Below are 25850 nucleotides of genomic sequence, written 5' to 3' on the forward strand. Positions count from 1 at the left end.
GGTTAGAAAAGACCAGCAAGGGTGTAGTAAAGAGGAGAGGAGGAAATGAACTCCTGGATTCCCACTAGGGTAGATTCTGCATGAATTGAAAAGTGACTTAGTGGGGAAAAAAAGCAAATATTATCAGCGTTCATGACTGGGCTATGGTAAGCTTGTTTGTTCTCTCTTAGATGTTGGGAGCATGAATGACAGTTATTACTGAAATGGAGGTGTGCTCAGCATCCCACAGGGACCCATGGGATGAGAAAAGGAGGAACAGCCCAGCTCAGGCTGCACTGCAGATGTGAGAGGGTGATAGAGGTATGAGAAAATGGTTAGGAATCTTCGACTTGTTCAGTGAGGCTTAGGCACAGTGCGTCGAAAGAAGCTGACTGTGAAGGAAGCTCTAACCCCATTTCAGTACTTTCTTAATAAAGGACAGTCAATTACCATGATTGTTTTTACCCTGGACAGTTTGGGGGGCAGGAAGTACAGCTCAGTGCTGAGCCAAAGATTCTCCTTTTAAGGATGAGGAGAAAAAGAAAGGGTGGGCTGAGCTCTCTTCCTCAGGGACAGAGTCCACAGGTGACAGAGATTTGTAATATTCATCCTCCCCATCGAGCACTTTGACTTGGCTGCAAAAAAAAAAAAAGTGTTTCAATGGAAAAACAAAACAACGTCAGAGTTATCACTGGGGTGACTAAGCTACTTTAGTGGTTGGAACAGGGATGGTCCCAACACTAGAGAGGAAGGACGACTTAGGGTAGCTCAGGATCTCCCAATACAGAGGCACTGGGGTCTGACCCACAAAGCCTTTCGCCTCTGGATCACACACTGATAACGGGCCCAACTTAGTGGTTCTGGAAGTTGAGATCACATTGTAACTTGATTTATGTGAAACAAATTGTCTGTCTCTCTCTGGTTCCCTCTAGATGAGAAAGTAACCCTCATGACCTCCCCCAGTTCTCAAACTGGTACCAATTATCTACTTCATTACTATTCCAAATCAAGATGCCAAGAATCAGATGAGCTACAAACTCCTTACTATCCTCCGTCTAGCCATGGGGGAGGTTTTTCTTTGTGTATGTTTAAGGCCCAGGGGAGGAGAATGTGGGGGAAGTGGCCTATTGGCACTTCGTGGAGTGTTTTTATTTGTGGAAGGAGAGTTTTATACTACCCATGACCCTGTCTCCAAATATGAAGAAAGTCCATTTCCCTGGGATAATTACGAAAAGTAACATTTGCCCTTAGGTGACCATTTCAGCCTTTTTGGAAAGAACAGATTCAAATTTTGTATACTAGCTACTGTGAAAAGTAGTTTCCCATATCAATAATGGCGGCAATATCCTGATTGCATGTTTTTAGAAGCCTCTCTGGAAAGTTTTGCATTTTCTGTAATATCACAAAGGACCCCTTCTGTTTACAGTTGCTTAGAACTAAGAAGACAGATATTTACCCAAGTTTTCTTGGCTTCCTCTTGCTCCCTTGATATTCTAGAGTTCCCTGTGGAGAGGGCCAAGAACACACAGTTAAAGCAAAGCAGCAAGTCGTTAATTTTTAATTCAAAGTGATTTTGTGTTGAATGCAAGCAGATGCTGATAATATCAGAAGTCACAGCATAATTTTTTTGATCAAAGGGCTCAAGTGAGCCTGATGAAGCATGCATCTTGCTCGTCTTTGATAAACCACATCAATTATTCACCATGAAGGCAGACATCCTGACATGAAAGCAACAGATAAAGAGCCTAAGCACATGTTCGAGACGAGAGCATAAGAGAGTGGGGGTGGGGCTGGAGGGGCTGGAACAGGTATTAATAACAGAATTATTAACTGGAAACAAAGCCAGTGAAACAGCTTTACAGCCACTTTGAACTCACATTTAACTGGTTATAGTACATGGTGTCCTCAGGGCTACTCAACATTTTGGGCTGCTGACATCGCCGGCGAGGTGTTCGCTGCTTCTGTGCAAGACCATTTTCTGAACCTGCAGTAAGATAGCAAAACTTATTGTAAACCATCCCAGGTATTGGGAAAACCAAGGGAAAAACTGACCAACATCCCCCATCTACATCTTCACATAAATGCATAGTAGAAACTGAGTCCGATTTTAACGGGTATTTGTTAGAAGCTTTGCACTGAGCTGCTAAATACTAGAAATGTCGTCCTAAACACACACACACACATACACACACAGGAATTTCTAAGTGTAAACAAGGGCCCCTGTCTGTAATTTTGCCTTCATCTTTCTTATCTTAATCGGCAGTCAAGAGTGACAGAAAGCAAATTGGTTTGTCCACACTGGTAAAGTAGAGGTTGGAGGTCAGCCTTTGTAGAGTAGAGAATGCCCCCTTACTCAGATAACTCAGCTAGGACAATGAAGGCAATCTGGGATCATTTGCAACACATTCTATAGTGAGAGTTCAAAGACATCTGGAGCACACACACTCTTGGATAGATGGGAAGCAAACCTTTTGGTGGGATAAATTTTGGGGGGGAAATGGCTTGCACTAGTATTTACTGAAATGTTTTGAACAATACCATTGATCCATGCAATCTCTGGAGACGGTAGTAAGAAGAAAGGAAAGGATGATTACTCTCCATGTTAGTCCTGGTTTCAGAACCCTGGACCAAGAGTGCACTGGAGATGAGGAAACCACGTGTCAGATGAAGTCATAATTCATAATTCATTTCCCTTCCAAGCAGATGATTTTCCTGGAATCTGCTGTCCTTTGGCACTGCATCTGAATCAGAATTCAGCACTAACAACTTCTTGCCAACACACACACACACACACATACAAAATTGCCATAGAGTATTGTTCATGAATGTCACAATCTAGAGACGAGGTATTACTTTCCTCGATGGAGAAACTAATCATAAGCTATTTATTAAGCTAATATAATGATTAATTATTAACTAATAATTAGTATTATAAAATAATTATTAATAAAAAAGACCCGATGATTTGTGATTGGAATCATATTTTAACTTCAACAGGGATTCCTGCTATTCAAATACATTTTGGGGAATTTTCTAAGTGAAGAATGCCTCAATAAGGACCATTATGGATAAAAAATGATCAGTTTCTATAAGTATGAAGTTTTGCATCTTGATTGTTTTTGAAGTAGGACATGACATATGTTTGGCTAACACTATTAGAGCCATACAAGACTTTAGAAACTGTCCATTCTAAATGTCTATTTTTTCAGAGGAAGAAACTGAGGCCCATGAATATTGAATGGCTCATCCCAGACCAAGTGGCAGTTGGGGGATCTCCTGGTTTTTTTGTTGGTTTGTTTGTTTTTTTAACTACAGCATGTTGTCTTTCTTAATAAGAAACGTCTTCTTAAATATTAACCAGCATAACAGAATGATGTTGCTTATAGAGGATTCCAATAGCCTTGTAGACCAACAACCCTGTCTTACGTCCTCAGGAACACTTTCGGGATGAACACTGACGTAGCCACTCAGGCTGAAATCATCCTCAGAGTACTAGGAATGCTGTATTAGAATAGGTTCTTTCTGATACAACATACCCACTTCCTGTTTGCTTTGTGGAGTCCATATTCTGTAACATGGTAGAACATGGGGGTATGAGGCCTTTTTGTGTTATGTCCTTTCTGATTTATAGATTAATGAACAGAAGTCCTCAGAGGTAAAGTTGTTGGTGTGAGAGTGGACTGAAGGTCTGACATCTGCTCTGGAATTCCATCCTTGACAACTCAAAGGGCTAGTCTTAAACAGCTCTTGTGTTCAGTTGGAGTGGTCCTGACTTCATAATGTGTTTATACTTGATCAGAGGCCCTTATTTATATTGTCTCGGTTGGTAATGCTTAATATAACCAAAAACCAAAACTGTTGCTGTGGAGTTGATTCCGACTCACAGCGATCCTATAGGACAGAGTAGAATTGCTCATAGGGTTTCCAAGGAGCAGCTGGTGGATTTGAACTGCCCATCTTTTGGTTAGCAGCTGAGGTCTTAACCACTGTGCAACCAGGGCTCGTTATAGTTGATCAGAGGCCTTTATTTATATTGTCTCAATTGGGAATGCTTAATATAAAATGTAGTTTTCAACTTTTGCTCTGGACGAACTTGCTCTTCTTTTCCTGATTCTTAGAAGGAATTAAGTTACTGGATAGAATTTTCTCAACTGAAATATTTCCCCTATAATTTTTTTAAACTGTTGGTGTTTGATCATATGGTATCTATACTATATCAAAGTCTAGTTCAAGCAGGTGTCTAATTTAGCAACAGATTTTATTTTTCATTATTTTGAGTTTAGTATCTCCATGTTTCATGATGTTCTGAAAAGAGTACTGGGCCTCCCAGGTGTACTGCCACTGGAACAAATCTGCATTTTGCTGTTAAATGATCAATCAAGCAATCAAATAAATGGGAAATGAGTCATTATTTAAAAAACGCTGTGGAACAATTGATAGCAATATGTAGAAAATACAACTTAAATCCAAACTTCATGACGTTTATCTTATACACAAGGTACTTCGCTGAGTGTTGTGGGGAAGACAAAGAGAAATAAAACAAAGTCCCTGCCTTCAATCTAGTAGAGGACACTGAGTCTTAAGAGGTTAAGTGACCTAAAGGCCATGAGTTAGTGCTGCTGGATTCCAATTAGTTTTTTTTTTTTTATTGCTATTATTATAAGTCATTTTCTTTTCTCAACACACCTCTTTATTCTCACAGGCCACAATAAATTCCAGATGAGTTGTATAGTTAAGCATTTTAAACATTCCCATAAAAAACCCAGAAGGAAATGAAATAGACTATCTTAACTGTGGAAGAAGATATTAGCAACAAGGATGGGTTCAATTATATTAAAGTAAAAATATTCTATACGATGGATAGTAACAAAACGAAGATGAAAGGAAGGGCAACAGAGTGATAAAAACAAATAAGAAAATGCAAGTCTACTATTCATGATGTAGAAAGGCTAAGACAAGAGAGAGACTTGGACAAATATTCGTACATGTTGAAATATAATTAGAAAACAAGATATTGAAAAACGTTCAGCAACCCTGAGAAATAAGGAGTTTCAAATAAAACAACGATGGCTGCTTTTCTATTAGCACAAATCAAAAGATCAAAAGACAGTGTGGGGGAGGGGAGGCAAACAGGTGAATCCACAGGCCCTACCCCTCCTCAAGTACAACCTGATAATAAGTAAAAAGGCTACTTGTTCCAAGAAGCTTGTCCCAAGGAAGTAAACCAAAAGAAAAAAAAAAAAAAAAAGACAATTTGTATGAAGACAGATATTAGAAAACTTTTTGTAGTAGAGAAAAACTAGAAACATGATACATATTTAATAATTGGGGAGAAGTTCACTCTGAGATACAAATATGATGTAATACCATGAAGGCACCAACAAGGAAAAATATAGGAATGGTGTTGCTAGATGAAAATTCAAAATTAGGTGAAAGAAGCAAAATACAAAATAACATATAGCACATTAGTTAAATTCATATATGTATGCACACTGAAAAATCTATGATGATTTTTTTCCCCCTTGAGGTACTAGGACAAAATTATTTTTTTCTCTCAATAGATGATGAAACTATGGCTTAGAAAGGCTAAATCTGTTAAGTGGAAGCTTGGAACTCCTATCTTTTGGCTTTTGAGTTTACTCATAAGCTACAAAACAATATGGTTATCTTGCAGTTACCTAGTTCATTTGACTAGTTTACCTAGACAAACTGGGCAATTCAAGTTTGAAGATTTACATCAGACTATGAATTATTCACTTTGAAGACAATGTGCTCATATTCTGAAAGTGACCTATTTCCACCTCACATAAATGTCTGGCAGCTAATCCAAACTCTCCAGTTTGTAACTCACTGGTAGCTACCTCTTTATTGTGCTTTCTAAAGGTTTCCAAGGAGTGGCTGGTGGATTCGAACTGCCAACCTTTTGATTAGCAGTCGAACGCTTAACCACTGCACAACTAGGGCGCCATGTCATGAATACTAGTTTGCATTTAGTATAGGTCTCTTTCCTTTTCAAGAATCCCTGTACCGTTTGATTTCATATTTGAGATCTTCAACACATCGCTTCTCTTCTGAGTTGTCATGGAACTTTATAATAAACTGGAGCTAAATTTGTCCAAACAGGAAGAAATCTGGATAGAAATGCATACTCTTTACTCTCTAATCACAAATCATCACACTGTGGGGCTGTACAATTATGCAATCCCTGGTGAAAGACAAACAGCTAGATTCAGTTCATAGTTGTATTACATAACTTCAAACAATTGGTCCGGAAATTTAATGTTTTCTTTCTCTTTATTGAACAAGCAGGTGTATCCAACCTAGGGTTGCCAGACAAAATAGAAGACACTCAGTTAAATCTGAATTTCAGAAAAAAAAACAACCAATACTTTTTTAGTATAAGTGTGTCCCGTGTAATGTTCGGGACATACTTATACTGAAAATGGATTGTTTGTTTATCTAAAGTTCAAATCTAGCTGGGTGTCCTGAATTTTTATTTGCTAAATATGGCAACCCCAATCCAAGCACAATTTTAAGTTACAAACGAATGAGGCTGTTTTTTCTCTCCAGGGGCTCAGAGATGAAGAAGGAAATGACTTCCTCCATTCCACTTGACTTGCTGAGTTACAGCTATTTTGGTCATTAATGCTGTCTCCCCCGACACTGTCCCCTAACTCTTAATATGTTCGTCTTCAGCACCCGCTACAGATGTGCCAGTTCTGGAGAATTTGTTAGCAGGACTGCAGTAAGGGAAGGACAAACACCAGGAAGACCAGGTTGGGGCATGTAGCCCAGATATTACCCAGTCTGGAGGGGCAATATGGACTCTAGGTCCCTGAGGGATGAATGGGCAGTGAGCAGGGTTCCTGGGTGGAAAGGGGGAGGGCACCCTGGGAGAGCCATAATCCCAGGACTTCCCGAATCCCTTGCACCCTCCTTGTGTGCCCTCAGCAGGCACAGCTACTTCCTGAACCGGAGACTGCTGATCTGATTGCCATTCCGTGGATGAAGCATTCCCAGGGTCACCTGCCAAGGAAAACATCCCCTTGAAGCAAACACAGTGTTCAGTGTTCTACATTTACAGATGGAGAATCCCATATGGGGTTACGAGATATACCCCTGGGGCATTTAAATAGGATTAGAGCTATGCAATTAATTGACAGAGCTCTGTCATCTCTGCGCATAAAGGGAGGTGAATTATTTCTCTGACCAAGGTTCTCAGGGCATTTAGAGGTGACAGTAAGTAACCCAGCTGTCAACTGGATGGTCTTTCTCCTCAATGATTGCTGACCACGTTGCACGGTACTCCAGCGGACACTGACATGAAAAATCTTCTGAAGAGATGGCTCTGTGCCTCTTTCCCTTACCATTTCATTTTTATGTAGCAAATGTTGTTTTGCAAAGTATCTTTTTCTTCACTTCGTCTCATTGGGAAGGAAAAGGAACCCCAAAGAGATAACAGAGGTATAGAAAGATTAAGAGATCACACCGCAAATTATAGAGGCAAAGGCCAATTGAGAATTTAAGTTTTCCAATGCCCAACTGAGGGTCTTTTTTTTTTTTTAACACTATACTTGTCGTCCAACTTTTAAAAATACCAATGCCCAGATCACTGGTATTAAAAAAAAAAAAAAAAATTCTCCTTAGAGGTTCTAACAGGCAGCCAGGGTCAAGAGCCAGTGTACTAGATCATATTAAACTTTCTTTCTCAGTAAGAACCATGTTGGCAGGAAGTCTGCAGTAATCTGCACTACCTTAAAAATGCAGTATATGGAACAATCCTCCTAATGTGTTATAAAGTACTTGCTCCTGATATGCCCTGGGGCATGGGCTATTTCAGGAATACTCAGAGCCTTGACAGGGAATAGGAGGGAAGAAATTATGCCCTGGTTAGATAAAATTCAGCTAGAATGTGATAAATAAGTAGTTCAGATTCCAAAGTAAGTCATGAAATGGGGGGGTAGGGGGGGCGGGTGTGGATAATTAACCTCTGGGGGTCACCTCCTTGCTTTTATATCTGAGGAGTCTGAGGCCCAGGGGGCTTGAACCCCTCCCTCTCTGCCAGTCTCCCTTCAGAGGTAGAGCTAGAACTCAAGACTCCTGGCTCACAATCCCAAGGCCTATGCCATGGCCACGATTATGAGGCTTGTTCTTTTACTGAGATGTTCTTTAAGTTTTTACCTCACCACATCTAACTTCAGGAGGGCTAAGGAATTCAGTGGACTATTGTAAAACACACACACACAAACACGCACCCAGAGAGAGAGATTGAGAGATTTTCTCCTGGGGTGCATGTAATTCAGATCTTGCTTTCTAAGATGAAAGAAAAACTACAAATTTTCTCAGTTGCCATGTCATGTCATGAACAATCTTCTTCTAAATTGCAAAACTGCTACAAAGAAAACATTCCTGAGTTAAATCAGTGCCTGCGGAAGATGGTGGGGTTATAAACCGTCTATATAGAGTTTTCTGTGAATGAGGTACGGAGGTGGTACTAACTTCCCCTGAATCATTTCATAGCTCAGGGCCTGGCACACATTCAACAAATAATGAATGAATAAATCAATGAATGAACAGTGATTATTCATCCTTCTTGTTAAGATCTTTTCCATCTACGTGGCCCACTATTTGGTTCCAAGACTGTCAATCAGGATGTTGTTGTCAAGGCTTCCAAGAGGAAGACGGCCTTTCCCATACTGGGGACAGATCTGGGGAACCTGTAGTCTACAAGGAAGGGAGATGAAGTCAGCCTCTTAAAAAAATGCTCCTTAGTATTTTTTTTCTTATTACAAAATATCCTTTCAATATTTTCTCCAGGACTAGATATTCACTTTTCTTTTTTTTACCAAAAAAACTTGAGTTATTCATTTACCACTTAAATACTTTTTACCAGTTTTTCACATCAGAGATGTGGTACAACCCGTGTGAAATTGTGCACTACAGATTAGTAAGTAAACACAATTAAGCCCATACCTTGCTTACTGGTTAATCTGCCCCTGTAATTTGCCATAAGTAGAAGTAAAGCATAAATACAATAAAAAAAAAAAAAAAAGATATTATCCATCCGAGCTAGATAGTGTTGTCCACAGAAGGTTGTGTACTTCTTAAAAGGTTTGTTAACAAAAGAAGTGAGTAGATGTGAATTTAGCATATACTAGCACCACAAAGACTTTTTCCTTAAAGTAATTTGAATAATTTAAAATGAGAATTGAGAATGGAATGATTTTCTTATGACATGATTCAGTGTTATTTATTGTCATGTTCACATCTAAAATCAACTTGCAGACCACCAGCCCATGTCTTACACTGAGAAACGTGAGTGTTATGAAAAAAAATCTCAAGCACTGGAGCCAATAAAACCTGAATATGAATCCCACCTCTAACACTTATTAGGGGCTTTCCTTGTAGGGTTGTTATGAGGAATGGCAGATGTGTATGAAAAGAGAAAACACAGCGACTGACTATAGTAGGTGCTCCTAAGGTGGTAGTATAATTCTTGTTATCTGGAAGTGATTCTCTACCCTGGCTATACATTAGAATCACCTGAAGGGTTTTTTTTTAAAAATATGGATGCCCAGACCACACCCCTGGAGATCCTAATTCAGTTGGTTAGAAGTCAGGCTGTGGTTTGGGTATTGTTTAAAACAAAGGTTTGAACAGGATGAACTGGGCTTCCAACCAGTTTGTCTGGTTTAAACCCCTGCTGAGAATTTGCATTTCTAACAAGTTCCCAGGCAATGCTAATGCTGCTGGTTAGGGACCAATTCTGAGACCACTAGCAGAGCAGTGGTTCTCAAAATCTATTATACAGCTAATCAAAAAAACAGAAAATAACAAATGTTGACGAGGTTGTGGGGAGGTTTGAACACTTATATTCTGCTGATGGGAATGTAAAATGGTATAACCACTATGAAAAATGGTATGGCACTTCCTTAAAAAGCTAGAAACAGAAATACCATATTGTTATAGATTGAACTGTGCCCCCCAAAAATGTGTGTCAACTTGGCTAGGCCATTGTGATGGTTAAGATTGTATGTCATCTTGGCTATGCCATAATTCTCAGTGTTTTGGCAGTCATATAATGTTGTGATCACTTCCCTGTTGAGATTTGATATGTGATCATCCCCATGATGGGATCTTCTGTTAGTAGCCAATCAGTTGAAAGGGAGTTTCCTTGGCTGTGTGGCCTGCATCCGAATATAAGTGGATGTTCTGGCAAGGCTTGGGGGTTTTTGCTGTTCTGGATCCTGCAGCTGGCTCCTGTTCATCTGATCTCTGGTTGTTGGGACTTGAGCTAGCAGCTTACCTGTGGGCTTGCCTACTGATCTTGGGATTCATCGATCTTCACGGCCTGTGAGCAAGAGCCTTGCTCTCTGACCTGCCGATCTTGGGTTCGCCAACCCTTGCAGTTACGTGAATCAGGAGAAGCCTCTATCCCGATCCACGGACTTGGGATGTTCCAGCCTCTACAACTGCATGAGCCATTTCCTTGATATAACTCTCTCTCTATATATATATTTTTAGGTTTTACTGCTTTTGCTTCTCTAGAGAACCCCTCTTAAGACAGCCATGATTGCCAGTATTGTGTGACTGTCCACCATTTTGTCATCTGATGTGATTTTCCTATGTGTTGTAAATCCTATCTCTATGACGTTAATGAGGTAGGATTAAAGGCAGTTATGTTAATGAGGCAGGACTCAATCTACAAGATTAGGTTGTGTCTTAAGTCAATCTCTTTTGAGATATAAAAGAGAGAAGCAAGCAGAGAAGAGAGAGGCCTCATTACCACCAAGCAAGAAGAGCCAAGAGGGTGTATCCTTTGGACCTGAGGTCCCTGCACTGAGAAGCTCCTTGACCAGGGGAAGATTGATGACAAGAACCATTCCTCAGAGCCATCAGAGAGAGAAAGACTTCCCCTGGAGCTGGCACCCTGAATTCATACTTCTAGCCTCCGAGACTGTGAGAGAATAAATTTCTCTTGATTAAAGCCATCCACTTGTGGTATTTCTGTTATAGCAGCACTAGATAACTAAGACACATATGATCCAGCAATCCTACTCCTATACCTTAAACAAACCAGAGCTGTGACATGAATAGACATATGCACACCCATGTTCATTGCAGCATTGTCTTAGTCATCTAGCGCTGCTCTGACAGAAATACCACAAGTGGATAGATTTAGCAAAGAGAAGTTTATTCTCTCACAGTCCAGTAGGCTACAAGTCCAAATTCAGAATGTCAGCTCCAGGGGAATGCTTTCTCCAACGGCTCTGGAGGAAGGTCTGTGTCATCAATCTTCCTTTGGTCTGGGAGCTTCTCTGCACAGGAACCTCAGGTCCAAAGGATGCGCTCTGCTCCTGGCACTGCTTTCTTGGTGGTATGAGGTTCCCACGTGTCTCTGCTCGCTTCTCTCTTTTATATCTCAAAAGAGATTGCATTAAGACACTATCTAATCTTGTAAACCTCATCAGCATAACCTCATCCTGGTGATAGAATTTACAACACATAAGGAGATCACATTTAACCTCATCATAGTGATAGAGTTTACAACACATAAGGAAATCACATCAGATTACACAATCATACAATACTAGGAATCGTGACCTAGCCAAGTTGCTACACACATTTTTGGGGGGACACAATTCAATCCATGACAAGCATTCACAGTAGCAAAAAGGTAGAAACAAATCTAAGTGCCCATTAACAGATGAATGGATTACCAAACTGTGGTACATACACACAATGGAATACTATGCAACGATAAAGAATAAGGATGAATCCACAAAACATCTCACAATATGGATGAATTTGGAGGACATTATGCTGAGTGAAATAAGTCAATCACAAAAGGACAAATATTGTAGGATTCCACTATTATAAAGTAACAACAAAGGGTTTACACACAGAAGAAAAAAAAGAAAGAAAGAAAGGAAAAAGCATTCTTGGATGGTTACCAGGGATGGCAGGGAGAGGGAGGAAAAACTGCCAAGTAGATAGAAGATACATGTTACATTGGTGAGGGGAAAGGGACAATATGGGAGAAGTCAACACAACATGACCAAGGCAAGAGAGGACACTGAGAGGAATGCAAGAATAAATGGCAACTATGATAAAAATTATAGCATAGACAATCCTGTAATAGTATTAACAAACAATAATTTACAAATGGATACATAAGTAGATAGATATGCCAAGAGGTGTAGGAGGGTGTAAGGGAGAACACCCACCAGCAGATACAGGTTTGATGGTAGATATTTCTATATACATGACTGTAGGCGCTCCTCATATATTGACAATAGAGCACACGAGGAGCACAGTCAGGGAAACCTCTTAGACCTAACCAAATACCTTGAGGGATGAAGTTCCTAGGCTCGAAGGCAAAGGACCATAGACTTGGGGGACATCTATGTCATTTGGCACAACATAGTTCATAAAGACAATGTTCTGCAGCCTACTTTGGTAGGTAGTGTCTGGGGTCTCAAAAGCTTGCGAGTGGCCATCTAAGATACAACTATTGGTCTCTTCCTCTCCGGAGCAAAGGAGAGTGAAGACAACCAAACACTCTAAGGGAGCAATTAGTCCAAAGGACCAACGGACAACATGAACCACAGCCTGCATGACCCTGAGATTAGAAGTACTAGATGGTGCCTGGCTACCACTACTGACTGCTCTGACTGGGATCACAACAGAGGGTCCCAGACAGAGTTGGAAAGAAATGTAGAACAAAAAATCAAACTCAAAAAAAAAAAAAGACCAGACTTACTGGTCTGACAGAGACTGGAGGAACCTCAAGATATGGCCCTAAGATACCTTTCTGACCTGGAACTAAAGCCACTCTTACAGACCACCTTCCAGCCAAACAATAGACAAGCCCATAAAATAAACAATGACACCCAAGAGAAACATGCTCCTTAGAAAAATCAATTATACGAGATCAAAAGGGCAATATTTACCCAAAAGCAAAGATGAGAAGGCAGGAAGGAGTAGAAAACCAGGACAAAAGGAAACGGGGAATCCAGGGCAGAAATGGGGAGAATGCTGGCACATTGTGGGGAATGAAACCAAGGCCATGAAACACTTTATGTACAAACTATCAGATGGGAATCTAATTTGCTCTATAAACTTTCACCTAATGCACCAAAAAAAAAAAAAAAATTATTATACATAAGAATCGCCTGGGAATCTTGTTAAAAATGTATATTCTGATTCAATATATTTGTGATGGAAATGCAAATTCTCAGCATGGGTTCAAACTATAATGAACTGGTTTGAAGACCTGGTTTTAAAAATACACCCTCCTACTTGTAATATGAAGCCAGGTGGAAAACACCAGGTGATTTTAATATGAAGCCAGGGTGGGAAAAACCTGGGATATACCCCTTTCCTGGGAGTCCCTGGGTAGTACAAATGGTTAATATGCTTGGCTGCTAACCGAAAGGTTGGAGGTTTGAGTCGACCCAGAGGCACCTCAGAAGAAAGTCCTGGCAATCTACTTCTGAGGAATCAGCGATTGAAAATCCTATGGAGCACAGTTCTACTCTGACACACATGGGGTCTCCATGAGTTAGAGCCAACTCAATGGCAAGTGGTAACTGGTAACTCTTAACTAAGAGGTTGGACTGATTTTGCAGATTAGCTAGCTCTTGTCTTGAAACCCCGGCATATGGTTAGAGAAGTTTTGATTGGGCAAGAAGGATTCTGGGAAGGGGAAGCAGCCTCAAAAGGTCTCCCAGCACTGTCAGGTATTTGCTCTGGGCTGGAGACCGCATCATATGGCTTGGGCCCAAGGCAGACACAAGGACTGCTAATTTCTCTGGACACTGGGAAAATCATTTCTCCCATCCAAGAGAACAATTTTGCTGACCATGGAAACATTATCTTTGTTTTCCAGAGGTATGCTGCTGTTCAGTGAGCTTCTGGAGGTGGCAGTATGAATAAATTACAAAGCTGGAAAGTCATTCCAACTTAGTGAGACTCTCTTTAAAGCAAAACACATCAGGCAAAAACTATGGGGTCTCAGGAGGGTTTTAACTAGTTGGAAAATCTTAGAATCAGTTATGCAGACTCAGCAATGGGTTGCTATTGGCTTTCTTTCATTTTGTTTTACTTTGTGTAGTATTCAGGATATTTGCATCATGCCACATTTTTCTACTTTTAAGAGTTTTTTGTTGTCGTTAATTGCTTATTCCAAAGCCTCAAAATATTCCCTTCCAACCAAGTGTTTTCACATGGGGACAAAGGACTTCGTCTGTACCCTCCCTGGCAATGGCTGTTCCCTAACTTTGGCCCAGCATAAGGGCAGGAATTAAGGCTGAAATGTTCACCCAATCTGTGCCCAGTGAAAAGACAGCATTAATTCAGCCTTTCAAAAATGTCAACATAAAAAATCTGAGACCTAGATCTGATGCTAAGCAGCACCACAACACCAGGCCGCAGGACGGGAGATGTCATTTCTGGAACTCCTAATGAGATGCAAATCACCTAGAGCTTGGAAACAATGTTCTGGCTAAAAGCAGATAAAAATGGAACTAAAGAAGTTCTTTGAAGATTGAAATGACATTTTAAATGCTTGAGGATATGGGACACCAGATAGTGCTGGTTTTACTAAACTAATTGTGACTCCATCTTTGATTCCTTATGGCAGGGGATTCTGGGGCACTCATCTCCAGCCCTGCCTTACTCTCTAAGTTGGGAGACCTGGTTCCAGCTCCTGTTGTATCACTAAATGCTAGTGTGCAGAGGGCTGGGCTGTGGTAGTGAAATCAGCACTGGACTTGGAGTTGAATGGCCTGGGCATAGTCCAAATTCCGGCAATTGTTGGTCATGTGCTCTCGGATGAATCACTTAACCCTACGGGCTGCCATGTTTTATCTGTAAAACAAGGGCACTGAACTTTTACAGTGATTTTTCAACTGAGGGTGGTGGTGGTGTGGCAAATTATATCCATTCTTCCCTGGACATTCTGAGCTGCTTTCCTTGGAATTATGCTCCTTCCCAGCTGTGAGCATCTGTGTGCAGTGAGAGATGTGCCTGATGGGGTTTGTTGCATGAAACCAGTGTGTAGGCAGGAAAAGAGTGAGAACCATTAGGCAAGAGGCCCTTCAAGGTCCCTTCCAATTTTAAGATACTATAACTACAGACTGGTGGCACAATGGTTAAGCATTTGACTGCTAACCAAAAGGTCAGCAGTTGGAATCCACCAGCTGCTCCTTGGAAACTCTATGGGGCAGTTCTACTCTGTCCTACAGGGTCACTATGAGTCGGAATCGACTCGACGGCAAAGAGTTTGGTTTCTGGCTTTTGGTAACTACAGAATCATCACCACCACCATCACCAGAGTTGATTCTGACTCATGAGAACACCATGTGTGTCAGAGTAGGACTGTGTTCTATAGGGTTTTTAATGGCTAATTTTTTGGAAGTAGATTGCTAGACCTTTCTTCCGAGGTGCCTCTGGGTAGACTCCAGATTTTTTTTTTTTAAATATTTTATTGTACTTCAGGTGAAGGCTTACAGAACAAATAGTTTCTCATGAAACAGTAGTACACATGTTACTTTATGACATTGGTTAACAACCGCACAATATATTAACCCTCTAACTTCTCAACCTTTTTTTTTGGTGAAAATACACATAGCCAAAGATACAGCATTTCAAAAATTTCTACATACACAGTTCAGTGACATTGACTACACTCTTCCAATTGTGCTGTTATTCTCACTTAAGATGAAGGCTTACAGAACAAAATAGTTTCTCATTTAACAGTTACTACAAATGTTGCCCTATGACAATGGTTAACAATCTCACAACACATCAACAATACCCTTACTCAACCTTGGGTTCCCTATCACCAGCTTCCTTGTCCCCTTCTGCCTTCTAGCCCTTGTCACTGGACTCCTGTACCTCGTTAGTCTCATTTGGTTTTATGGGGCTGTCTACTCCCAGGCTGAACAGTGAACCTCGGAGGTAACTTCACCACTGAGCTAAAAGGGTATCTGGGGGCCATACTCTCGAGGTTTCTCTAGTCTCCTTTAGGCCAGTAAATCTGGTCTTTTCTTTGTGAGTTAGAATTATGCTTTACATCCTTCTCCAGCTCTGTCCAGAACCCTCTGTTGTGATCCTGGTCAGAGCAGTCAGCGGTGGTAGCTGGGCACCATCTAGCTGTACTGGACTCAGTCCGGTGGAGGCCTTGGTAGCTGTGGACAATTAGTCCTTCGGACTAATCTTTTCCTTGTATCCTGTTCTCTTCATTCTCCCTTGCTCCCGAAGGGATGAGACCAGTGGAGACTCCAGATTTTTTGTTAGTAGCCCATCACGTAAACCACCTGGGGACTCCAACTACAGAATAACAGCTACTTAACCTCTTAGGGTCTCACCTGTGAAACAGATATAAATGCTTTTGACTCTACCAGCTTGTTGGAATTCAGAGAAGACTAATCAAAATGCATTCAAGCTTCAGAGGGAAAGTTCTCTATAAATACAGCAGATCTTTGTTCCAACACTATTCATTATAAAGGTAAGCTCATCTGAACCCCTTCCTGGGTCATTTGGTTACCGATGGACTAAAAGACCTCATTATAACCTCACCTACTCAGCCCCCTCCTAGCTGTGAGCAAAACCTGCAATATACAGGTTAATATTACATAGCTTTACAAACACCCAGGTCCATAAATTCTAGACTATTTTTACAAGTGGAGGACAGTCATTAGTATGGATGATGAATGATTTGGTTTAGGGAAGATTACACATACAAATGACAGGCAGGTGTGTGTATATGTGTGTGCGGGCTGGGTGATTAATCAGAAACAGGAAAGGATGTGAAGAACTGACCGAAATGAAATTACAGGTATGATTTTTGTTTTACATTAAATGAATGAGATGCTAAAGTACAATCATTGTAGGGTTAGTGGTGAAAAATCTGATCATTGTGGCCTTTCAGTCTTAATCTCCAAAAAGCCAATAAAATAGGAAATATCTGGAGGAAACAAAGGCTAAAACAGAAAATTTGTTTCCCCCCCCCCATCTTGTGCTGCATTGTAGAACAAATATCCTTAGTACATTATTCTAAGTACATGTGCTTAGCAGATTGTAAAATCAAATTTGGCCCAGTTATTTAATAGGAGCCCTGGTGGCACAGTAGTTAAAGCGCTCAGCTGCTAACTGAAAGGCCGGTGGTGTGAACCCACCATCGGTAGAAAAAGATTACAGCCTTGGACACCCTATGGGGCAGCTCTACTCTGTCCTTATAGGGTTGCTATGAGTCAGAATTGACTTGACGGCAGTGGGTTTGGTTTTTTTGGTTTTGATTTAATAAATAAAGATTTATAAAAATGGTGGGGCACAAAGCTTTCCTTTCTCTGCTCAGATCAAGAGCCTAGACTTCATAGGGACCTAATTAATCAAAGAGGTCTGAGGACAATGAGGAGGCAGTAAAGCAGAGAAATGGCATCATCAGGTCTGGAACAATTGCAGTGATACAGGTAAGAGGTGATGGAGATTATGAGCAGTAGTTTGTAACAGCATTAGACAATGATTAAATAGAATAGTTGAAGGGGATGGAAGATGTTGGAGGCAAAACTGATAGTATTTAGTGCTGATTTTCCCTACTGAATTACAAACTCCTAGAGGAATTTCTGATTATCACTTTACTCTCCCCTCCCTCCCACATTATGTAAACCAAAAAAATTAACCCGTTGCCATCGGGTCAATTCTGACTCATAGCAACCCTATAGGACAGAGTAGAACTACCCCATAGGGTTTCCAAGGAGCAGTTGGTGGATTTGAACTGCTGACCTTTTGGTTAGCAGCTGTAGCATGCTGTAGCTCTTAACCACTGCGCCACGAGAGTGCCCCATATTATATAGCATAGAGTAAACATTCAATAAATATTTGTTGAATAAATAAATGAAATTAATTCAACCAAATTTATTTTCCTTTGCAGCCTAACTTGGGAGAAGTAGATCGCGTCTCCATTTTACTGTACTGAATTTTTAACATTGGTATTGCCTGGGGTGTTGGCTTTCATCCAGATACCTAACTTGGGAAAGATAAATTATTTTTCCCAAATTTTTATTATGAAAATTTTCAAAAATACAAAAATGTTGTAACAGTACAATGAATGCCCAGATACCCACCACTATATTAGTAATTTGCAATATTTCCTTTATTTGTATGTGTGTATGACATTTGAAAATAAATTATAGACATCACGCCTCACCCTTAAATATTTCAGCTGCAACTGTAAGAATAAAGATTTTTCATAAAAAAAAAAAAGAGCTTAGACTTCAGTTCTGTAGGGTCACATACACTACTAAATTTCTTTGCCTTGTTTTCTTACAATCTGATAGGAGGTTAAAGAAAATCTATTATAGAAACAATGAACAAAAAGATGACCTCTCAGATCTTCCCCTTTCTTCTCACAGAAGGGCTTATAAAAGACAGAAGTCTTTCCATTGCACTAAAAATTTCTCAACAAATTAATGTCATCATTTTTCCTCTTTTTAAATGCCCCCTCTCTGAGTTATGTTCATACTATATTATAAGCATGTTCCAGTATGTTACAAAACACAAGTCAAGCTTAACCAAAGTAAATACTTACACCTGTTACCAGCATATCTGAAAATGGGTATCTCCTGTGTTAACATCTGATTTAAGCCTTGACAAGGAAATGAATTATCGCCTTGCCTCAGGCTGCTTTGACATGACTTTGTATCCTGGTACACACAAGCTGTTTTGACTACTAAATATGACCAGACTCAAAGATAGTTCCAGTACAATTTAAGTTTCCAAACTAACATGTTTCTAGGGGTTCATATGAATGGTCTTCAACACTTGAACCCTAAAAGAAACATTCCACAGTGACTCAGTTATCTTGGCTTCATCAAATAAAGCATTAATGATTAGAAGCCTGGTAGCATTTACCTGACAATACAGAGAAAGTCATATTAACATGAGTTTTCCACTGGAGGGATCTTGGACATCCATGATGGCGCCAGGAAACGCGCCACTAGCTCTGAAAGGGTGGGACGCCCTGGCTGGCTTGGCCCCATCCCACTTCCAGCTCTCAATGCCTCTCACCCTGCATGTGATGGGACCCAGCAGAGAGGGGTTAAATGGGTTGGGTTCCCAGTCCAGCCAGGGGTCATTAGCAATCAAGGACCAGTATTAAAAGGCAGCAGGAGACTAAGGGTCTCTGACAGGCTTGGCTCCAGCACCATCTGGAAGGAAAGAGGCCGTGGAAGCTGGATTAAAAGAGAACAAAAAACAAACAAGGGCTTCATGGAGACCCCTTCTTGGAGATACAAACATGAACGGTTATGTTATTTCAAGTATGTCCTTCCTTTTTGAGAGTAGGGGCAGGCAGCCACATTTCCAGGTAAATCCTTGGTAGCGGTGGACAAGTTAGTTACTGGCCTCAGGGTTGGGACCAGTCCAGGCCTGAGTGTATATCCGGAAAATTCTGTTTAATGCTTTGATATTGGCTGGTGATGGTAACACATGTGCTGTATAATGAGATAACTGGCATATGTGAGGCCTGAAGTGGGGCAAGGCTCATTCCAAATAACACATTTAACTCTATTTCACACACTATGATAAGATCTGTGACTAAAGCAAAAGAAACCAAACCCACTGCCATCAAGTTGATTCCAACTCAAAGTGACCCTATAGGACAAAGTAGAACTGTCCCATAGGGTTTCCAAGGCTGTAATCGTTATGGAAGCAGACTGCCATATCTTTCTCCTGTGGAGTGGCTGCTGGGTTCAACTGCTGACTGTTTGGTTAGCAGCCGAGCGCTTAACTACTGCACCACCACGTCTCCTTAAGATCTGTGACTGAAAGGAGAAAACCAAATAGCTTTACCTAGGCTGTGCCTAGCTGACCATTTAAAGTTGCAATTTTGACACAGTGTAAAAACAAGCCTGGCAGTCACTTTCTAAGGTAATTCTAAGGCAATTTGTACAAGGAGGTGGCAGTCATAGGTGTCATATTGCGTTTACCTGGTCTAAGACACCTGGTCACTGACTTGGCTTACATTGTTGATAACTTTTCTCTCTTTTGTTTCTTTTACATTTTTGTGTTCCCCTTCACCTGACTTTACCAATAAATATAAGAAAGAAAAAAAAAAGAGACTAAAAAAGTAAGAAAAAATGTTTAACATACATTATTTTATTTCTTTTCAATAAAATTCAAAAGACTTAGAGAATAGGAATGCCTTATCATGTGATCTTTAAGATATATCACAATATTAATGCAGAACAGGCTTCTAATCTCATTATAGGAATTGTTAATATTATAGTTCAATTTATAAGGAATCGGCATTCCAGTTCATTACTGTGTGGTTTTAACTTTAGTCTTCAGTATACCTTTAGTTCTGATATCAAAGTGGACAATATGAAGAAAAGGTTCAGGATTTTATTTGTTGTTAGATGCTGATTGTATCTTTCTGATATCTTTAAGAATGAATACTAATTAAAATTATCCCCGTGAAGTTTTTGGTAAGTTTCTAGATGCCTGGGACAGAGGAAAAAGTAACAGGGAAGATCTAGGACCCTGCAGCCTCAGGAATGGGCCACTAGAGTGGACTGGCCATGGATACTGGCTGCTACTCCAGGCAGTGGGCATCATTTGGAGGAGTACTCAAGGGGGCTAGTGGTCCAGCAGAAATGATAGATTCTGAAGTTGAATCTGGATTATTTTTAATCATCCTATCCTAAATTTTGGACAAATTTATGCCCATAATTGGCCAGCCTGTCAGAGATAATGTTTTATGTGAAGGTCTTATCACACAGAACAAAGCCTGTTTAAAAAGAGACATACAAGTCCTCAGAGACACAATACTTTAGATACAATAGAAGGCAGGGACAAATCAAACATGCAATCAAGATACACTGATAATTATTAGTGATTGGAATGTGAAAGTTGGAAACAAAGAGTGATCAGTAGTTGGAAAATATGACCTTGGTGAGAGAAATGACACCAGAGATTGCGTGATAGAATTTTGCAAGACCAATGACCTATTCATTGGAAATCCCTTTTCTCAACAACATGAATGCAACTAGACATGTGGACCTTGCCAGATGGAATACACAGGAATCAAATTGACTACATCTGTGGAAAAGACAATGGAGATACTCAATATCATCAGTCAGAACAAGGCGAAGGGCTGACTGTGGAAAAGACTATCAATTGCTCTTATGCTAGTTCAAATTAAGCTGCAGAAAATTAAAACAAGTCCACAAGAGCCAAAGTACAACCTTGAGAATATCCCATCTGAATTTAGAGACCATCTCAAAAATAGATTTGACACACTGAACACTAATGACTGAAGACCAGACGAGTTGTGGGATGACATCAAGGACATCATACACGAAGAAAGGAAAAGGCCATTAAAAAGACAGGAAAGAAAGAAAAGACCAAAATGGATGTCAGAAGAGACTCTGAAACTTGTTCTTGAATGTAGAGTAGCTAACGTGAATGGAAGAAATGATGAAATAAAAGAGCTGAAGAGAATATTTTAAAGGATGGCTTGAGAAGACAAAATAAAGTATTATAATGAAATGTGCAAAGACCTGGAGTTAGAAAACAAAAGAGAAGAACACGTTCGGCATTTCTCAAGCTGAAAGAACTAAAGAAAAACTTCAAGCCTCTAGTTGCAATACTGAAGGATTCTATGGGCAAAACATTGTATGATGCAGGAAGCATCAAAAGAAGATGGAAGGAATACACAGAGTCACTGTGCCAAAAAAAATTGGTCAACATTCAATCATTTCAGGAAGTAGCATATGATCAAGAACCAATGGTATTGAAGGAAGAAGTCCAAGCTGCACTGAAGACTTTGTCGGAAAACAAGGCCCCAGGAGCTGACAGAATATCAACTGAGATGTTTCAACAAACAGATGCAGTACTGGAAGTGATCACTTGTCTATGCCAAGAAATCGGGGAGATAGCTACCTGGCCAATCAACGAAGATATCCATATTTTTGCCCATTCCAAGGAAAGGTGATCCAACAGAATGCGCAAATTATCAAACAATATCATTAATATTACACGCAAGTAAAACTTCGCTGAAGATAAATTAAAAAACGGTTACAGCAGTACACCAACTGGAACTACCAGAAATTCGAGCTGGATTCAGAAGAGGATGTGGAACAAGAGATATCACTGCTGATGTCAGACGGATCTTAGCTGAAAGTAGAGAATATCAGAAAGATGTTTACCTGTGTTTTATTGACTATGCATAGGCATTTACATGTGTGGATCACAATAAATTATGGATAACTTCGGAAGAAGGAGAATTCCAGAACACTTGATTGTGTTCATGTGGAACCTGTACATAGACCAAGAGGCAGTTGTTTGAACAGAACAAGGGGACACTGTGTGGTTTAAAATCAGGAAAGGTGTACCTCAGGGTTGTATTCTTTCACCATACTTATTCAATCTGTATGCTGAGCAAATAGTTAGAGAAACTGGACATATGAGGAAATGCTGGTGGCGTAGTGGTTATGTGCTACGGCTGCTAACCAAAAGGTTGGCTGTTCGAATCCACCAGGTGCTCCTTGGAAACTCAATGGGGCAGTTCTACTCTGTCCTATAGGGCCCCTACGAGTCAGAATCAACTTGACGGCATCAGGTTTGGTTTTGTTTTTTTTGGACCATATGAAGAAGAATATGGCATCAGGATTGGAGGAAGACTCATTAACAACCTGCAATATGCAGATGACACAAACTTGCTTGCTGAAAGCAAAGGGGACTTGAAGCATTTACTGATGAAATCAAAGACTACAGCCTTCAGTATGGATTACACATCAAGACAAAGAAAACAAAAAACCTCACAACTGGACCAGTAAGCAACATCATGATAAATGGAGAAAAGATTGAAGTTGTCAAGGATTTCATTTTACTTGGATCCACAATCAACACCCATGGAGCAGCAGCGAAGAAATCCAATGACGTACTGCATTGGGCAAATCTGCTGCAAAAGACGTCTTTAAAGTGTGAAAAAGCAAATATGTCACTTTGAAGACTAAGATGTGCTTGACCCAAGTCACGGTATTTTCAATCACCTCATATGCATGTGAAAGCTGGACAATGAATAAGGAAGACTGAAGAAGTGATGTCTTTGAATCACAGTGTTGGTGAAGAATATTGAATATACCATGGATTGCCAGAAGAATGAACAAATCTGTCTTGAAAGAAGTACAGCCAGAATGCTCCTTAGAAGCAAGGATGGCAAGACTTCGTCTCATGTAATTTGGACACGTTATCCAGAGAGACCAGTCCCTGGAGAAGACATCATGCTTGTAAAGTAGAGGATCGGTGAAAAAAAGGAAGACTTTCAATGAGATGGGTTGACAGTGGCTGCAACAATGGGTTCAAACATAGCAACGATTGTGAGCATGGTGCAGGACTGGACAGTTGTTTTGTTCTGTTGTACACAGGGTCGCTATGAGTCGGAACTGACTCAACGGCACCTAACAACTACATAGATAAATCCTCTCCTTAGAGTTCTATACTTGGGCTCAGACTGATTTTGATGGTTCTTTTTGTTCTCCTGGGAACTTTCACTTTTCTTAGGTATGTAAGTGGGATTACATGAACATAAGTGAGGTCGTTGGTGGTTCAGTGGTAGAATTCTTGCCTTCCATGTGGGAGACATAGGTTTAATTTCTGGCCAATGCCTCTCATATGCAGCCACCCACATCTGTCAGTGGAGGCTTGTATGTCGCTATGATGCTAAATAGCTTCCAGATTAAGAGAGACCAGGAAGAAAGACCCGGTGATCTACTTCTGAAAATCAGCCAATGAAAACCCTGTGGATCACAATGGCCCAATCCCTTGTACATGGGGTCACCATGAGTTGGGGTCTGACTTGACAGCAGCAAACAACCACAACAATAACAACATGAATATAACTTTTAAATAATGGAAACCCAACACTGATCAAAGTTATTAGGTTCCTGGCAATAGATAGGTTTCTTTTAAATAAATTGTTTGGTAAAAATATTCAAACTTGAAGCCTACTGCTTAATATCATATTAAAATATCATAAAAGATTTTTTCTACTGTTTTAGTATGGAAGATTGTTGGTAAAGTGAATTTTTAGGATGGTCTTGATGCTTCAAAGGAGCCCTGGTGGTGTAGTGGTTAGGTGCTCGGCTGCTAACTGCAGGAGAAAGATGTGACGGTCTGCCTCCATAAAGACTACAGCCTAAGAAACACTATGGGGCAGTTCTACTCTGTCTTATAGGGTCGTTATGAGTTGGAATCGACTTGCTGGTAGTGGGTTTGGTTTTGGCTGATGCTTTTAGTGACTGTAGGCTTTATAATCTTGAAGTGTGATTTATATGAACACATATGTTTACTTGCTTGCATAGTAATGGGATAAGAAGCTGACTCTGCTAAGAGGGTCTTGGGGTAAGGCTTGAGAGAAAAGGTTACTTTTTACTGTATTTTTTTGTATTAGTTGAGATTTTTTTCTTTTTAAAAAATATTTGCACGTATTACTTCACATGATATTGAAAAGTTACTCTTTTCATGCCAAAAACCATCACTTTGATTTCTTTCTAATTCAATTAAAGCAGATTTTAAAGTAAGGCCTTGTGCAAGGACTAAGGCACAATTTCTAGCCTCAAGGAGATTATAATGTAGGGTAGGAGATAGAAACTTATAATTAGCCACACTGCAACATTGGGAATTATTGAGTTTTTGAGCATTAAATAGTTCAGGCTTCCTTATATGACTGTATGAGTTACTCTTTCAAGGAGTTACTCTTTCAAGGAACTTGGCTGTAAAGAGAAGAGAGCAGTAGGTGAAGGGCTGGTATTGAGAGGGAACTTTATAAAGATGATGGAGACTTGAGCCTGTGTAGTTTGTGAGAATAAGGACTGAGAGAGAGAGGAAAATGATGAAGTTGTGGTCTTGAGCCAGCGTGAGAAGATGTGATACAGAGCCTTGTATTCAAAGTGAGGTCCGTGGACCAGCAGCATCAGCATCACCAGGGAGCTTGTTAGAAATGCAGAATCTCAGCCTGTCCCAGACCTACTGAATCAGAATCTGCATATTAACAAGATCTCTAGGTGATTTGCATGGACATTAAAGTTTGAGAAACTCTGGTCTAGAGTACAGAGAGAAGGATTAACCCCTAGTAAAGGTGGGACTGCAACTTGTCTGTGGAAATGGAAGGAGGAAGTTCACGATGGGTGCAGGTGGATTTAACATTTGGAGGTCTCTCCAGGAAGGAAAGGGAGTTCCTATCTTGTGGCTTCTCTCACTCAAAAGACAGTCAAGGAATTTGTCTGCTCATGGTAATAAAGATCGCGATCATAATAACTATTGCATGTTGAGTGGCCTGCTGTGTGCCAAGCATTGTAGTAGGTGCCTTATGGAAATTCTTTCATTTAATCCTCTCAACAACCCTACAAAGTGATTATTATAATCTCCAGTTTGCAGAAGAAGAAACTGAGGGTCAGAGAGGATAAGTAACTTACCCAGAGTTACTCAACTCAGAAGCAGAGAGTAGAACACAGGGTTCATTTGGCACCAAAGCCCATGCTCCTCTGCTCGGCCCTATTGTTCCACCTACACTACTACACTGGGAGAGTGAGGGAACCAAAGAGAGTGGTGAAAGCTTGAAATAGGTGCAAAAGGGTGTGGAAGTGGGTCCTGACCTGTGACCAGTATTATAGGAGAATGTTACAGGCCTAGCTGGGATTGGAGATGATTATTTTGTGAGTTATCTGCATAGGTACTCTTTTTGGCAGTAGCTCTTCGGAGCTCAGATGTAGCAGCAGCAGAAACCCGTTACCGTCAAGTAGATTTCGACTCATAGTGATCCTACATGACGGAGTAGAACTGCCCCACAGGGTTTCCAAGGC

At 40.4% G+C, this 25850-nt stretch overlaps 1 protein-coding gene across 1 annotated transcript in view; it reads right to left on the reverse strand.

Moving 5' to 3' along the window:
• Nucleotides 1-475: 475 nt before the first annotated feature.
• Nucleotides 476-25850, reverse strand: part of MYO3B (myosin IIIB) — a 532652-nt gene continuing 507277 nt past the window's right edge. Inside the window, exons 25-27 of the mRNA XM_012555289.2 lie at nt 1857-1963; nt 1436-1482; nt 476-614 (exon numbers count right to left, since the gene is read on the reverse strand). Coding sequence (XP_012410743.2) covers nt 476-614; nt 1436-1482; nt 1857-1963 — 293 coding nt within the window. The remainder of the gene's footprint in view (nt 615-1435; nt 1483-1856; nt 1964-25850) is intronic.

Source organism: Trichechus manatus, unplaced genomic scaffold, assembly GCF_000243295.1.
Source record: "Trichechus manatus latirostris isolate Lorelei unplaced genomic scaffold, TriManLat1.0 scaffold00037, whole genome shotgun sequence".
Classification (NCBI taxonomy): Eukaryota; Metazoa; Chordata; class Mammalia; order Sirenia; family Trichechidae; genus Trichechus; species Trichechus manatus.